The sequence below is a fragment of the Chlamydotis macqueenii genome, chromosome 9 (genome assembly GCF_036417535.1).
Source record: "Chlamydotis macqueenii isolate bChlMac1 chromosome 9, bChlMac1.mat, whole genome shotgun sequence".
Taxonomy (NCBI): Eukaryota; Metazoa; Chordata; class Aves; order Otidiformes; family Otididae; genus Chlamydotis; species Chlamydotis macqueenii.
In genome coordinates, this window is record NC_141564.1 from 26,488,366 (window position 1) to 26,504,290 (window position 15,925).

General features: G+C 43.9%; 1 protein-coding gene across 5 annotated transcripts in view; it reads left to right on the plus strand.

Annotated features, from left to right (window-relative positions):
• Window positions 1-15,925, plus strand: part of PLCH1 (phospholipase C eta 1) — a 66,027-nt gene that overhangs the window by 15,145 nt on the left and 34,957 nt on the right. For 4 of the 5 annotated variants that reach the window (XM_086754355.1, XM_086754359.1, XM_086754357.1 and 1 more), the window contains exons 2-5: window positions 9,125-9,271; window positions 9,896-10,139; window positions 12,541-12,670; window positions 15,128-15,298. In XM_086754355.1, the coding sequence (XP_086610481.1) occupies window positions 9,125-9,271; window positions 9,896-10,139; window positions 12,541-12,670; window positions 15,128-15,298 (692 nt within the window). Of the gene's footprint in view, window positions 1-5,723; window positions 5,806-9,124; window positions 9,272-9,895; window positions 10,140-12,540; window positions 12,671-15,127; window positions 15,299-15,925 lie in introns of those variants that run through there. The other variant, XM_086754356.1, reaches the window with a different exon arrangement.

Below are 15,925 nucleotides of genomic sequence, written 5' to 3' on the forward strand. Positions count from 1 at the left end.
AGAATAGATAAACATGTTTCTTCAGCAAAATGACTGTTTCTGGGGAGTGTGAATAAATTAGTTCATATCATCAGTTGCACTGTAGCTTTCATTCATTACTTTAAAAGGTTAATTAACTCCACCTTCTGTTCTACTCTGCTTTTTCCCCTCCTACTCTGTAATGGAGCCCCAGGTGTGGGTTTGTTTGCAGCCTGAAGGGGAAGAGGCAGTGCCCGCTGCAGCCCAGCGCAACGTGTGCGCTCCAGGTCCTGGGGACTGGGTCCCTCTTCCATCCGCTTCGTCCCGCAGCCACAGCTGCTCCTCTGCCCCGGGATTTATTCCCCTCGCCAGGCTGCGATGCTGTACAGGTGCCAAGGTTGCTGTGACATACTGCTTTTGCTGATAAATGTGCAGACATCGGAATTCACCGTTTGCACTGAAGCTGGGACAGTTTATCCTCTGCGCGTCTCCTGTGTGGGGACAGGAGCAAGCTTTATGAAGGGTGTTCTGGTGGGGTTTTTTGTCTTTGTTTTGTTGGAGAAGTTGAGGCAGGGGTGAGATATAAGGGTGTGAGGGATCCTTGCACAATAATGCGGATTAGGGTGTGCAAACTTGTTAAGTGTGTTTCCTTAATAAATCTGTGTTCCTTGTTCACTCTATTGATGTGACAACTGTTTTGGCAGTTGGCCATGTCTGTGGCTAAATCACTGTGCTTTTCAGTGTTAATGAAGAACTAATTCCATGATCTTAATGGAAAATTTACAGTCCTCAGTCATGCTGGGTTGCAGTGGCACCAGAGCTCTCAAAATGAGCAGCTTTGCAGTCTGTTTCTGAAGAAAGATGAAGAGATCTCAGGGATATTGATTGTATTTCAGGGACCAGCAGCAATAACATTCCCCTGTAAGCTGTCACACAGTTGATCTCCTGGCTCTGTTGGCAGGCAGTGGCCTGTCGAAGGTGCTTCTTTATGGACCACACTTGGAGCTGGGGTCCTGAAGCCTCGTGACTGCTCAGGACCTCCGGATGCTTCAGCAGTGTAGACGTCCAGCTGCACCTGCTGAACGACCTGCTCATCAGCTGCTTTCCGAAGTGCTGCTTGAAGGAAACCTGGCTAATCTCTTGAAGAGAACAATTAGAAGTCCGCTGAGGTAGCAGAAGGAAGGTATCCTTGAGCAGAGGTGGAAAACATGCATTATTCATTGCATCTGGGGGCTGCTCTCTCACATTTCAGTTGCTGTACTGAGGTGTAAATCTCAAAAAGGGGATCACAGGCGCTGCAAACAAGGCACTATCCTGGCAAGTGATTTTCTGCATTGCACAGTACCCTGTAAAAGACAGTATCACTGTAGGAACAGAACTCATGATTAAGGATCGTCAAAACTCTTTTTAGGATTGTATTGTAGTGCCAGGTCTTTGTTTTGATGCTTCTGGTTCCTTTTGTTCTAAGTGCAAGAGAAGAGGGGGCTTCAGTTTGGGAGAGGGCTCCGGGTGCTGCCATGGCAAGAATAACTAATCGTTGTCGAGGATTGGCTGGGGAGGAGGCACGTAGCAAAAACTTTGCACTTGCGATATGCAAGTGGAATTAGTTAAATTGATCATCCTGGAAGCAGTAAGCCAGCAATCTCAGTATGGCAGGCTGAAACAGCAGTTGCTATGCAATATGCATTACTGATGAACATAACTTGTGGGAGTTACTGCTCCCAGGTTTGGGGGTTTGGCTTGTTTGTTTTTTAAAAAGAAGAAGAAAAGACAACCCCAGCCAGTTGCCAGTTCCCAAACCCACAAGGAGTTACAGTTGTGGTGATAGATTTCCCCCTCCCCCCGCCCCCTTATGTGTAGTATATATTTTTGTTGTTAAGCTTCACCCCTTTTTTGTTTGCGTATTGTTTAGCGAATTTACAAGCATGAGTTGGTTTTCAGATTTAATGATTTTCATTGGTTGTAGGCCATTCACAATTGTTTTCAGTAGTCACGTTTTGCATCTTGCTGGTTACTCTACTGGTTTTGATTCTCTGCTTTCCAGAGGGCTGAACTGAAATAAATACCTGTGCTGTGTTCAGCTGGGCCTGGCGAGGACCGGCGGCGCCAGCCTTTGGCGTCTCTGGTTGTGTGTGACTTCCTTGGAGATTTCTTGAGGCGTGCAGGAGTGTGAGAGGTTGTCCATCTCATGTCTGGGGACTTGACAGAGATGATGATTGAATCCACTGTAAGAAGCTTACTGTAAAATTCTGTGAGGGGCTGGAAGAGTTGCTGCAAAGCAAATTAAAATCTGGCATCGAGTATGAGATGTGGCTGTTAAAAATGGCTGATTCCCCCAGACCTGCCCCTGCTGTCTCTGCTCTCCTGGGATTTTTGGCTGTTACGTAACAAAACAGCAATCAACCATTTGATGACATTAGTGGTAAGCTGCGTGGTGTGCTGGATGTTAGTGCCGTTCTGTGGGATTTGGATAAAATGTGCTCTCTGAGGGGTGGGGGTAGGCAGTAAATGGCTTTTAATGGCATTAGCGCAACGGCAAACTTCCAGCACGCTCGTGGTGAGTACGTGGCTTTAAAACAGGGCGATGAGAAGGGTTTGGACAACTGAGAATACTCTGGTTGTGCTCACAGAAAACATCTTCGCTACATGAATCGTGCTAATTCAAGTGTGTACTGTTCTTTAGTTTGGGCACGTGTGTGGTTTTTTTTTTCTCTTTGCACGGTTTCCAGTGCCTGCTTCTGAGAATGTTCATCCGTGCCAGTAAAAAAACGACTGCAGGCTGGATCCAGATACGTGATTCCAGCGACGGGAGCGTGCTGCCACTCCTTTGTCACACACCAACCATCTGCTTGGGCAACGCCCTTACTAACATGCTTTCACTTTCGGTCAGGCAGCTGGACCAGATGAGCACTGCAGGTTCCTTCCAACTGAACATCTTCTAGTCTGCTTTTTATATAACAGCCACGCTCGGAATTCAGTCTCTGGAATTCTGGGGTTTTCAAATCTGAGCTGGAGAGAATTCCTACGGTGACGTTTGGGAGTTTGAATAAAGTGAAGTAAACCATGCTTGCCATAGCGTAAGAGCAGTTATCCTAAGGTGAAGCTGTAGGATCCTGTTCTGGTTCCTGGGATAGTGCAGCAGGATGAATCCCAGGAGATGGATGCAGATGTGCTGAAGTGCATGTGGGTGGAACAGCACGTGCTGTTGGAAGTGGGGTTCTCTTGTTTTTGCTTCTTTGAAGAGAGAAGCAAACAATATACCTGCAAAGTATATAGTACATCCAAAAATACTCAATGTAGAGGAGAAAAGCTGATGTTGCAGTTGAAAAAGTAACTTCTGCGTTTTACGGGTTTCTTTTATCTCCTCAAGCTTAATGTTGGCTTAATGCAGCTTGATGCATACAATTTAGAAACACAGTTTATATCCTCTTTCATAATTATACGTCTCATTGTTTGGTAATGCTCTTTATACCTTATTTAATCTTTTTGTTTTGTCAGACAGCTGTAACATTAAGTACGTAAAAGCAAGACATGAAACCAAACCATATTCTCTTCATTGCACTTAGAAATATTAATTACTTAACATGTAGCAGTATAATGGGGAAAAATAAGAAAGAACTGGCTTTGTGGACAGCAGCAAAAAAAATTTGGTTTGATCTTTGATTTTTTTTCTTTTAAAAAAAAGACTGTCTCACAACTTGGGTGGTGTCATCTTAATCCTCAGTGGTAGGACACTGTTCCTTAAAGCGGGATGAGGGAGAGAAATTGGGAAGAAAGGAAACTCATGGGTTGAGATAAGAACAGTTTACTAAAATACTAAAAACTACAAAAATAACAGAATATAAGGATATTAATATACACAAACTGAACAATGTACGATTTCTTACCACCCCATGTCCGAATGACTGATGCGGCCTGAGCAGCGATCAGGGAAACGACACCTGGCAGCAAGCAAAGCGGGAGAGGGAACGATGCCAGCAAGCCAGAGAGATGGAAAGAAGATGGATACCAAGGATGCATGCCCGAATGGATGCCCCCTCCCATGGGCAACCCCCACTTCTATTCTGAGCAGGACGTTTATGGCATGGAACACTCTCTTTGGCCAGCTTGGGTCAGTTATTCTGTCTGTCTTTCGCCCAGCTTCGTGCATCTGCACGTTAACGAGACTTTAACGAGACTTGGAAAGCCAGACAGTGTCCTTGGTCTCATTAACAACAATCAGTTGTTAATCAGAGTGTTTTTATCGACGTTCTTCACACACAAAATCCAAAACACACATACTGAGAGAAGAATTAACTCCATCCCTGCTGAAACCAGGACAAGGGCTCACTATAAACTGACTTGGGGCTTGCTGTGAGCACTTGAGCTGTTTGCACGTTGCAGTTGCACACGCTGACTGTCCCAAAATTGAATTAACTCATTATTTCAAGACCTGTGTACGTTGCCTAATGGTTTTCTTGTGCTGTCTCATGGAAGCTGACGGAAAGGTGGCTGAGGTTCTGCGCAGGGTGAGCCGAGTGCCGCTGTGGGAACAGGCTCCCCTGAGTAAACCTGGGACACGCGTGGCAGATGGGTAGCGCAAGCTCTGCATGTGCACATGCCCTCCTGCACGGGACCCACAGAGCGAAACGTGTGGGGCCTTGAGCTTTTTTGTGGGGAGAGGGCTGGGGCGTTTTTTGTTCAATCTCTTTGCAAGTAATGGTTCTTTTTCAGGGGTGGAAAAAAGAATGCTTTTAAAGTGAAATCCCACTGAAGCCGGCTAAAAAAGTGAAATAAAACCCTGTTCACCCAAAACCTGTGTGCAACAAGATTTTGCCGTAGGCTTTTGGCAGCAGAGAGTTTTGTCACTAATGGTTGAGTATTTTCTTGAATAACTAAAACCCTGAAATATAGCAGCAAAGAATCTCAAGCTTGTTCCTGCTGTTGCTTACTTTTAGGATTACAAGGCTGGAGTGAAGGGCTGGGGAAGGTATTCAGGGCTGAAGGCACAGTGAGGTTCAGGTTGTTGGGGTTCAGGAGTTGGGGTAACATGGTGTGGCGCTGGGGCGGCTGGTGCACGCCAAGCATCCCGGCCTTCGGCATCCTTCGGGTGCCGGTGCCGCTCCTGCACGGCGCCTGCCTGTGGGCTGCGGTTGTGAAGCAGCCAGCGTGTTTATCTCCTCTTGGATGGACATGCTTATGGGGAGAGGAGGTTTCTTTCACTGCTGGGGTGTGCCCCGTACATCCAGGTGCATTTCTGTTTTACTGGAAGTGCTGCCAGGGATAACATTTTAATTCCTAAGTATTTTCCTCCTAGTATCAACCAAAGGCTCCTGCATGCCTTGAAGACTTTGTGGTAAAGCACGATAGCAGGCAGATGTGCACATCGTTACTATTGAGAATTAAACCGAATTAATTACAAAGTATTGAAAATCAGGGCTCGTACAGGGAGCGGCTGTTAAACCTGTGAACAGAGCGGTAACTTCTTGCGAGAGATCCTCGTGGGCGCAGTGCTAAGCTATTCCCCGGTTATTAAAGCCCTGATTGCACACGGGGATAGATTAGAGCCGAGCTGGACGGAAGGTAGCGTTGGCTGATTTGGGGCGGATTAGGGTGCTTTTTGAACGTAAGGCCGCGTATGGTTAGTGGTCAGAGTTCCAGCTTAGTGTTCCCAGGCAGCAGCTTGATTTATTCTGCGGCGAGGAGCGGTGTTGTCAGGTAGAATAAATAGCATCTGCCAAACGCGCAAGATTGCAAGTAACATCTGGAGTTCCCGGGGGGCTCAGATGGCGTTCCTCCTGGCTTCGGAGGTCTACCATGTGCTGGGGAGCGTGGCCACTTCGGAAAAAGTCCAGCTGGCGCAGATGGGTCTGTATCTGGTTTACCGTTCGATAGAGAGGCAGCTCCTTCTGGAAAGGGAGATGTGTGTGCTACTGAGAATAACTGTCATCACTTGAACTGAAAATGAAAAAATGCTCTTCGAATTCAGGTCTGGTTTGCTTTAAATGGTTGCTGTGGGAGGAAAACATAGACTGGTATTTCAGTGTTATTAAAACCAATTAAACTAGGGCTGTCTGTTAGGATGATTTTAGACTGTCAAGAGTAAGTTTGCGTAACTCTGGAAACAGAAGTGATTTCGTAGTTTTCAGATTTTTTTCATTTAAAAGTAAAACTTTGAACATACAAAGCATAAGCATAATGTTTTATTTGAATTTCCAGACTAATTAACTTTCTTTGTTCTTGTAACACGTGAACTACATTGTGCTGTAGTTTAACTTAATTCATTTTTCAGACTTTGAGCAAAAAATGCACAGGCGGTCCTTGTGTTAGAAAAATACCAGGTAATGGAAAGTGTCTTGCTTTCTCAGGTTTTAATGTATGTCTGCATTGAGGAGCTGCTTCATTTACTCTGTATTTGTGGTTTATCTAGAGGATTAAATGTTTTCTGGAACCAGTTTTCCTGTTCCTTGGTGAAAGCATTGTTGAGTTGCTCTTCTGGAGCTTTATTCTGAGCTGCCCCTGCTCAACAACCTCCCCTTATTCAGTGCTAATGTGCGGTGTCTGGCTGGAGCCTGAAATTAGCGTGTGAGGAACAGATTTCAAAAAGACTTTGGTTCTTTGTGTGCTCATAGTTTATGAATACCTTCAAGGAGAGGATGGTGTGTTTTATAAATGGCTTCCAGAGTTGAAATCCAATGGGCCTTTGAGTGGTGTGGCATTTTTGGTACCCTGTCTGTTCTTCAGAGTGAATTTTCTGTTATTAGCACCTACATAGCAGGGGTGATGCACTGAACTTCTTACACATTTACTGTTCTCATTTAACTGTGTGCATTCTGATGGTGCTTTCCTAGAGCTGGAAAAGTGCAAGCAGAGAAGGTGGTGCTTACTTGAGCATTAGACTTATTGCAGGTGGCACCTGAGCTCTGGAGAATGTCGGCACATTTGACAGGAACTGGGTTTCTTCCACTCTCCTCTATCTGTGAAAAAAGTGTTTTAAAATCTATTCTGTATAATACGCTCTGATTCTGAAGTCTGTCTGAAAACGTGTGAAATGGGTATAATTACAAATATGATGTAGAAATGTTTAGGCAATTGAAACAGTGAAGAAGAAACAGAATCACTTTTGATTTTCTGTGGTTTTCTTGGCTGTAATTATCTCAGTGTGGCCCATTTTCTGCTTTTCTTAGATTAAAGAATTGTGATCCTCTTTCTTCTGCCTTTTACAAGCGCTCCTCGACAACATCTTAGTGAAACCAAATTTTTTTTTCTGTGACAACTGAGCTGATAATAATAGAAAGACTTATATGAGAATTAGTTGTTTTTGTAAGACTTTTATTAATAACTGATAGGCTTAGGTGCAAAGCAGCAGATTTTCTGTGTTGAGTAGCTTGTTGCTAAACCTCTTCCTGAGCTAAAACCCCGCTGCAATCGACCACCCTAATAGTGAAATAAAATCGCGTGCCAGGCTAACGTAGCAGTGCACGTGTGTGGATGCACACGCACTGGTGCCACCTTTTCTTACGGAGAGCCGTATTTCTGCGCTGGCGGCAGTTCTGGTTTGTTGGGTACGGATCCAAGGCGAACTTGATCTAAATTCGGTCCCAAAGGGAAAGGCTCCATCTCCCAAGAGAAGGTGTGTGTGTGTATGTACCCGGATATATGTAGTAACTTTTAGAGGCTTATTTTTGCTTCAGTTAATCTTCTTAAAGGTTCTGAGTTTTCTGTCCCTTCAGACAGGTGCAAGTTCAAACTGCCACGGTCGGCGAGTGGGTACTGTGTATCACCTATTTCTGGCTTGGTTATGTTACTCTTCTTGCTCATCTTCAAGCGCTTTCAAACCCACCCATTCGTTTGGTATGTGTGATGATGCAGGGAACGTAGGCCACATATTTGTGGATATAATAAAGGACAAATTTATTGCATTCATGCACATCTGTGATGCTTTGAGAAGGGTTTGGTTCTGTTCAGCAACCCGAGTCCTCTCTTTCCTCCAAGAAAGACAACAGCTTGGCAAAAACACTACTCCTGATGCAGTTATTTGATGTGGAGTTTGGCTTGCCAACAAAAAGGGCTTTCTGAGAGGGAGCCAGTGGCAACGGTCATTCGTCCCATGTGTGACTAACGGTTCGGATGCTGCTCTGGCTGCGTCTGACCCAGAGGTGTTCTGGAAGGAGCAGCAGGCTTGTTCTCTGGCACTGATGGCCTCGCAGTTGTGTGGTTCTCTGCTGGAAGAAGTGTTCTGGCCACGCTTCCGTCTTGGAGACGGGCTGAGCAGGGCCACCACGACGTGCTTTGCCATATGGGAGCACTGTGGGGTGTCGGCTGACGCTGCTGTGCTGCTTGTGCCACTTGCTGAGGGAGCTAAGGAGGTGTCCGGAGCTGAGAAAATAAATCCTAGCTCTGGCAGAGAGGAGTGGGAGGGCGTTTTAGTCTTTGTTGTGATACCCAGAGAGGAGTACTGAAGAGAAGAAAGGTGATAAGAAGAAAAAAAGACAGATCCAGAGATTATCTGGGAGCCAGCCAGAGTGTAAATAAATCATCTGGGAGGTGAATTTGGAGTGATATCAAGTGAGGAGAGGCTGTGAATGGATGAAGACAGGAGAAGGTAATTTAAGAGCATGGAGATGTACTGAGATCAAGAGGAAATGTTATCTTGATCCTCGTGTTTGGAAAGCTGTGGAGGGAAGGTGTGAGATGAAATGGAAGAGATGGTTGTGTTTGGGTCAAAACATACCGAAACAAAGCCTTATTGTCCCGATGGGATGGTGGAGCAAAGGAAGTCATCCCTGTGTGTGATTGAAATTTGGTAGCAGGATGGAGAGGGTGTAAAAAACTTGCAGAGTGCTGGTTTAAAATTACAGCTCTATGTATAATAAGATAAAGATATTTAAAGGAATTAAGCATGGAACAACTATAAAATATCTTCCTTCAATATCTGGTAGAGTTTTATTTGCCTCCTTTGTTGTGAAGGTGTTTTGAAAGTTTTTTTGTTTGTTTGTTTTCCTGTGTGGAGAAGCTAGTTGTGAAGAAGAAATAGTGTGTCTCTTACACAGCAATGACTATTTCCTGTAATTAAAGGTGCAAGTAAAAAAATTATATGTTTGGTGGATGTTGGAAAGCCAAGAAGTCATTTTATTAGTGAAATCAGATGGCTGCCGAGTTGAATTTATTCTGTTCTGCCTTGCAGTTGAAAGATGCATGAGTGTTATGCAGTCTGGGACTCAGATGGTTAAGCTGAAGAGTGGGACCAAGGGACTGGTTCGGCTCTTCTACCTGGACGAGCACAGGACCTGCATCCGATGGAGGCCCTCCAGAAAAAGCGAAAAGGCAAAAAGTAAACTTTTAATATTTCTTTTCATTTCTTGGGTAGTTTGATATTAGAGTGTGAATTACAGAGGGAGAACTGAACTTGGGATCAATTAAGTAAATGCTTATTTTAAATGTGATGTGATACTTACATGAAGGTTTTCAAGAGTGTGAGTAGCGTTTGACAAGTGGAAGTTGAGGATTATGAGAGGAAGAGGAGTGTATTTTAGTCAGATGCCAACATTTTCCATAGGTTTATATGAATTATGAGCAAAATGAAGAGTGACTTGATAACAAACTATGTTGAACTCTTCTCAGTGTATACGTCACAAGTTTAAATAGAGAACCTAGAAAAGTTTAGATTGAGGTTTCTTATCTGTGATAACTTTCTTCAGGCACTATTACATCTTGAAAATATTGCGCAGCGTTATTTCTTACTGAAATGCCTGCCTTCGAGGCAGCTGCACTGTGCGCGTGGCACGGCCAAAGCAAGGGTAAGCCTTGAAATCAAAAAGCCCTTTTGTGTGTAAGGATGTAATATTAAAAAACATTAAATGACTTCTAGCCTGAATCATTCAGCATTGCTCCAAAGCAGAAAGAAATAGGGTGGATACCCAAGCACGTCAATATTTTGTTTCTCTTTTCCCCACAGTTGTCATCGATTCCATTTACAAGGTCACCGAAGGCCGGCAGTCTGAAATCTTCCACCGCCATGCAGAGGGGAACTTCGACCCAAGCTGCTGCTTTACGATTTACCACGGCAGCCACATGGAGTCGCTGGATCTGATTACGTCTAACCCAGAGGAAGCTCGCACCTGGATCACGGGGCTGAAATATCTGATGGCTGGAATAAGTGATGAGGACTCGCTCGCGAAGCGACAGAGAACACACGATCAGTATCCTTTTATGAGCCTGAGCTCCAGCTTTTGGCTCTGGTTTGGTTTTTAGTGACTTCAGCATAGGGTGTCCTCTCACCTTCTCTGAAGTGACCAAAAACCTTGCCATCTATTGCAATGGAAACTTGAGTTACAGGTTTGACATGAACACTTACGCGTGCAATGAAACAGTCATTTCTCATTATCTCAAATACTAACTGCCGCATGATTTCAGGGGGTAGTTTGACCAGGCCTTACAGCATAGTACAGTTATTCCTTTGTAGCAGTTACTTTCCACGCTTTTCTTAAAAGAAGCATCTTGTGTGTGTGAGCATACGCAGCCTGGCTGCTCTGGGGGTTGCTGTGCTGCTGACCACCTGTGAAAGACTTCAGCATCCCGAGATGCTTACTGTGGAAGGATCTCTGTCCTCCTCTGTTTGCCCAAGTCTGCTTTTATTCTGCTGTGAATTGCAAGGTCCATTGGAAGACACTGTTTTCAAGATATTACTAAGTGGAAACGTGAATTTGTTTGCCTCTGCACAAGTGAAGCTCTAACATTTTGGGAAGTTTTTCAATAAACTGACTAGTAACTCCTGGCCATCTCTGTTTCTCTTGGTCGGTGTGTCAGATAACTGTGTGTACTTCTCAGCCTCTTTTGGCTGTCAGGAGCACATGTCTTTAAAACTCCTTAAATGTTTGCTGTAGCCCAGTAACCAAAACAAATTTCTTGTACAGGTCATGTTCATTTAGTATTTTCTTGATGTCCTTTCTTTCACAACAATGCTGACTAGTATTTTAAATACAAAGAAGGCTCTTCTCCCTAAACCAAAAAAAACCTTTATTGATTATAACTGTAACCTGTCTCTTCTGCCACATGGAAAGCTCCAGTGATCATTTTTAAATACTCCTCTTGGAGAATATAGACACTTTAGATATTTTTAATTTATATGTTCAGTGTTTAATTGTGATGCGAGAGGCACAGATCCATTTAGGGGAGACATTGCATGCTCCGTTGCACACATACTCAGCTTGCTATATTTATCGATGACTTTTCTGGGCTGCACATATCTGCTGTATGTTCCCTACTGGTGAAACATCACTTCAGGTCTTGTTTGTGTTATCAAATGTGGCAGCTGGGAGGCTGCAGACAAAATGACCCTGTACCAGTTCCAGCCAGAATGAGAACGTAGGAAAAGCTGCAAAGGGATATATATACAGAGAGGGAACACAAGTTGTGGTTAGAAAGTGGAGAAGTTCAAGCAGAATGAAGGAAGGCGTGCAAGAAGATATCAGGGTAAGCCCAGCAGTATTTGAAAACTTAAGAGTACGTTCTTAGAGAAGCTAGCAGCAGAAATGAGAGTGCAAAGGGGCTGGTATTGTGAACCTGGCTGTAAATAATTGTCATACACCAGCACTGGTTTTAAGCATTCGAATGAAACTGTAGGAAGAGCAAGGGGAAAAAGAAACTGGTTTAGTGTCACCTCAAACCCATGTAAACCTTGAGAACATTCTGAGGAAAGGTTATTGTAGAGATGAGCTGTGTGAAGAATCACCTCTTGTTTTCTGGATTGGGCAGCTGCTAGCTTTATTTGATGCTGTCTTGTCTTTGTGAAGGGAGGAACAGCAAATGTAGGAGCACTTTCAATTTTCTCTGTCCAGCTTACAGTTTCATGCAGTTGTTGCTGCCCTGTGGAAGGCATGGCACCAGGTGAGGGAAGAGATATCGGAGAGAACGCTGTGGTCAAAGAACCTTTCCAGAGACAGAAGAATTACAAGAACTGTGTGACAGTCTTGGAGGAAAGAGCATGGAATAACAAGTGTGGTTAATTTTTAATGAGGTTCTTATGGAAGCCACAGGCTGATAATAATGTGCTCAGGCTGATTTCAGAGTCTTCCTTATTCCATCCTCTTGCACTAGATTAATATCGTCCCTGTTGCAGATGGCTATGGAGCTTGAAGCCTGTGAAGGCTATGAAAGTAGTAGCCCTCAGATATAACTCCATGGAAGTCAACAGTCTTAGTTGCACCAGGTAGGAGGTACAATAGCAAGTTGTGCCAGAAGGCAAACAGTAGGAAAAATGCTTTGATTTGGCGTCAGTGTTGTGAAAACCATGTGGATAGCACTAGATCTTTGACTTTATTTCATGCTGTACCCCAATAGCTCTAACACAGGCTGTGGGAAGTCTTAATTCAAGTGTTTTACCCAGAGACACTGGCTTGAAAAAGACATGTTTGTGAAAGCTGGGTTGAATAATGCTCAGTTCTCCCTGGAAGATGCTGAAGAGAACTACCCCCCTGCCCAGAAGAGCTGAGGCAGGGTCTTGTTTTCCTGAGTTCGAGTCTTGTGCTTTACCTTGCCCAACTGCCTCCCCTCCTCTGTGAAGAAGTCACCGTCTTGTACCTTTCCTTGACATGTTTGCAGCTGGGTCAAGCAGACCTTTGAGGAGGCTGACAAGAATGGAGATGGCCTGCTAAATATTGAAGAGATCCACCAGCTGATGCATAAACTAAACGTTAACCTGCCCCGCAGGAAGGTCCGGCAGATGTTCCAGGTTGGTGGCTTCTAACATACAGCGTTGTTGTGGTAAGGTAGTGCCAGGTACGGTCTGTTTCTGGAGACATCCAGAACAGGATCTGCAAGTTGGGACTTCAAACTCTGCCCTTTCCAGCACCTCACAGACTTTTTCCAAGTCTTAACTTTCTGTAGACAAAGATGCATCAGAAGGTTGTTTTAATGACATGAACCACGTAGAAGCCAATTTATTAATATTACGTTTTCAGATGCATTATTGTTTTTGTCTCTGTGAACTGTTCTATGCTGGCATTGATGGATGATGAAGTTACTGTTTCTATTGAAATCTCTTTTTCATTTCCTTTATGGAAAATTACTTAATAGAAACTAGCTTTATGAAAGTAATTAGGTTTTTTTAACAACTTCCTCTTACTTAGCCAAAATCAATTTTTTACTTCTGTTTGAAAACAGTTACCGTTTTCCACCAACCCTAGCGTTTGCTGTACAAAAGGAAAGATAAGCCAAGAACATAATGAAGAGCAAAAGAAAACTTTCTTAACTTTTCAGAAACAGTACCAGCCAAAGACTGGTTTGCTATAAGACACAGGGAAGTTGAAGAATCTTCTGTGGTCAAAAGTGCTTTGTTTGTCTGGCATAAAATCTGCAGTAGAGATCTATCTATGGAGCGTAAGTTACTCCCCAAAGGGATGGGTGGAAACTAGAGGTGTTGTGTTGCAGAGGTGAATTTGGGTTGTAGTCGTTCCCACAAATTAGAAATGTAATTTAAGATTTGTAGTAGACAAAAAATGATTTTAAATCCTGTTCAATACCAGGTAGCTGGGAATTATTTTCTTCTCAGCTTCCTTGCTGTGATCTGAGTTTATAGCTCAGGTTACAGCAGCACTGAGAAGGTGTAATGAGATGCAGCTCCCCGAGATCCTCAGGTTTTGCTGGTGTTGCTGACTGCTGCAGGAGAGGCAGAGTTGGGAAGCCGTGTACTGAGAGGTACAGAAGCAGTGCTGTGTGCCAGCAGTCCTGTGGACTTCCAGGATTTAATGCAGGATAAAGGGAGTGGCAAAGTAACTCTGGGACAAATCCTTGCCCACTGTTGGTGTGACCTGGCGTTGCGGACAGGACATGGCACAAACAGCCACCAGCTCTGGCTCCAAAAGCCAGGCTTCTGAAGCAGTCCAGGTCCTGCATCTGGGAACGGAGTGTGGGGCTGCTGCTTCAGCTGCGTGTGTGTGCTGGGAGTCACTGTGTAAAGAGGGGTTCCTGCTCTAAGACTTACTCCAAAGTCCAGTGGAGTGTTTATGCGAAGGGAAAGTAACACTGGATCCTTGGAAAGCACAGCAGGCCAGAGATGTGTTCTTTGCATCTGCTGTTAGACTGGCTCCTCTTCTACAGAAGTGAGGTTGGGCACCAACGGGTAGAACTTTCTTGAGAAGGAATAAGAGACAGCAGGATGAGGATGCCCACTGTCTGGAGAAGAACTTGTATTTGGTGTAGTGCTGCAGAGACAAGCCAGCAGGTTCAGAGCCAAGCCAGCGTGAAAAGGACTAACACTGCACAGAAGGAGTTCTGACCTGAACAGAGAAGGAAGCACCGCTTTTAACGGAATGTGACTTGGGAATGGCAAGGGGGTTTACAACTGCAGAGAGAAAACATTTTATTCATGGGAACAGTAGCACATTTCTAAACATTTATTTCACTTTGTCTCCGTTATCTGCATAAGCCTCAAACTTAGCAAGAGTTGCAGCTTCCCTGAAGTTCTTTTTTTGTGGAGACCTACATAATGTTTGACAGCAATTCTCCAGGATGTATTCTTTGTTTTGAAAATCCAAAGCAATCCTCTTAGGCAGATGTTCACAGTAAAAAGCTTGTATTAACATGTGTTAAGTGCTGTTTCCTTCTCTTCCTACCTCTGAGGATAAACAAGAACTACCATCAAGACTGGGGCTATTTGGCAGATATTTTGGTGTCTTATTGCTGCTGCCGACTTGTCCCCTCTACAGAGTGGTGACAGGGAGGCTGTGTGTGTTGTGGTTTAAATTAACGTGCGTTTAAGACTCTGATATTGTCCTGAACATTTTAAAATGTCAAATTCCATTGTTAGGCGAAACCACGGCATGAAATTACTGTGTTACTTGCTAGGCTTTAATCCAGGGTAACTGCAGGGCATGCGGGAGAGTAACAGAGATCAGAGTAAAGCCCAAGGTGAGCCTCCTTACATGGGAAACAAATTCAAAATTAAAGATAGAATTGAGACTTTCATAGGGAACCTGTGGCTTTAGCGTAGTAACTGTTGTCACCAAGAAATCCAATAGATGCTATTACAGTTTAGCAGTTGTTTTAGCCTACTAGGATTTGAGTCTGAACAGAATCTTGCAGAACTAAAACTTACTAAATTTCTGCTCATGTACATAGATCTTGTTCTGCTTTGTTCCCTGAATTCACCTGTGTTTACCGTGCTTACCTGAGTGTCTTTACCTCTTAGGAAGCAGACACAGATGAGAACCAAGGAACCCTGAATTTTGAAGAATTTTCAGTGTTTTACAAGATGATGTCCTTACGTCGAGATCTCTACTTACTGCTCTTAAGCTACAGTGACAAGAAGGATCACCTCACTGCTGAAGAGCTTGCTCAGTTTCTGAAGGTGGAACAAAAGGTATGGGAATACTATGCATCCATGTATACGTACACATTCAAGTGTGGGGAAAGAGTTTTATGGAAAAGTTTAGCTTGAGGAAAGGGGTAAAGCACAGATGTTGTAACAAAAAATAAATCTAAGGGCTTTATTGGTTTTTAAGTACTCTAGAAAGTATTTTTTGGACTCTGTGGTAGAGGAAAGGCAGGTGTAGGGCAGGCAATATGGTTAATGGTGGGGGCTTTTTTGTTCATGATGGCATTCAGGTAACATTCACACGTCTTCGTTACAGCTGATCATTGTGTGTCTTAGCAGAGTTGCTTTCTCTTGCATAGCTTACCTGGATTGTTTATTGATGTTGTGGGGGGATGTTTATATTTCCAGGAGATGCCAATCATGAGTAAAGGTCTTGGCAGATATACTCTAAATGAGGATGCTATGTGCTGTGTTGTAAAGCTAGAAACACGTGACAAAATAAGAAAAGCAAACTGTTTCTGATTATCTACAAATGGTTTGCCTGTGCATGGCTTAACGCAGTAATGCGTTAAAATGAATCTTTGTGCTCGCATATCCTTTCCTGTAAGGAAATTTGAATCCTACAATACTGTTCTATCTCCCAGGAGTTCCCAAGTATCAGTAGTGGTAGTA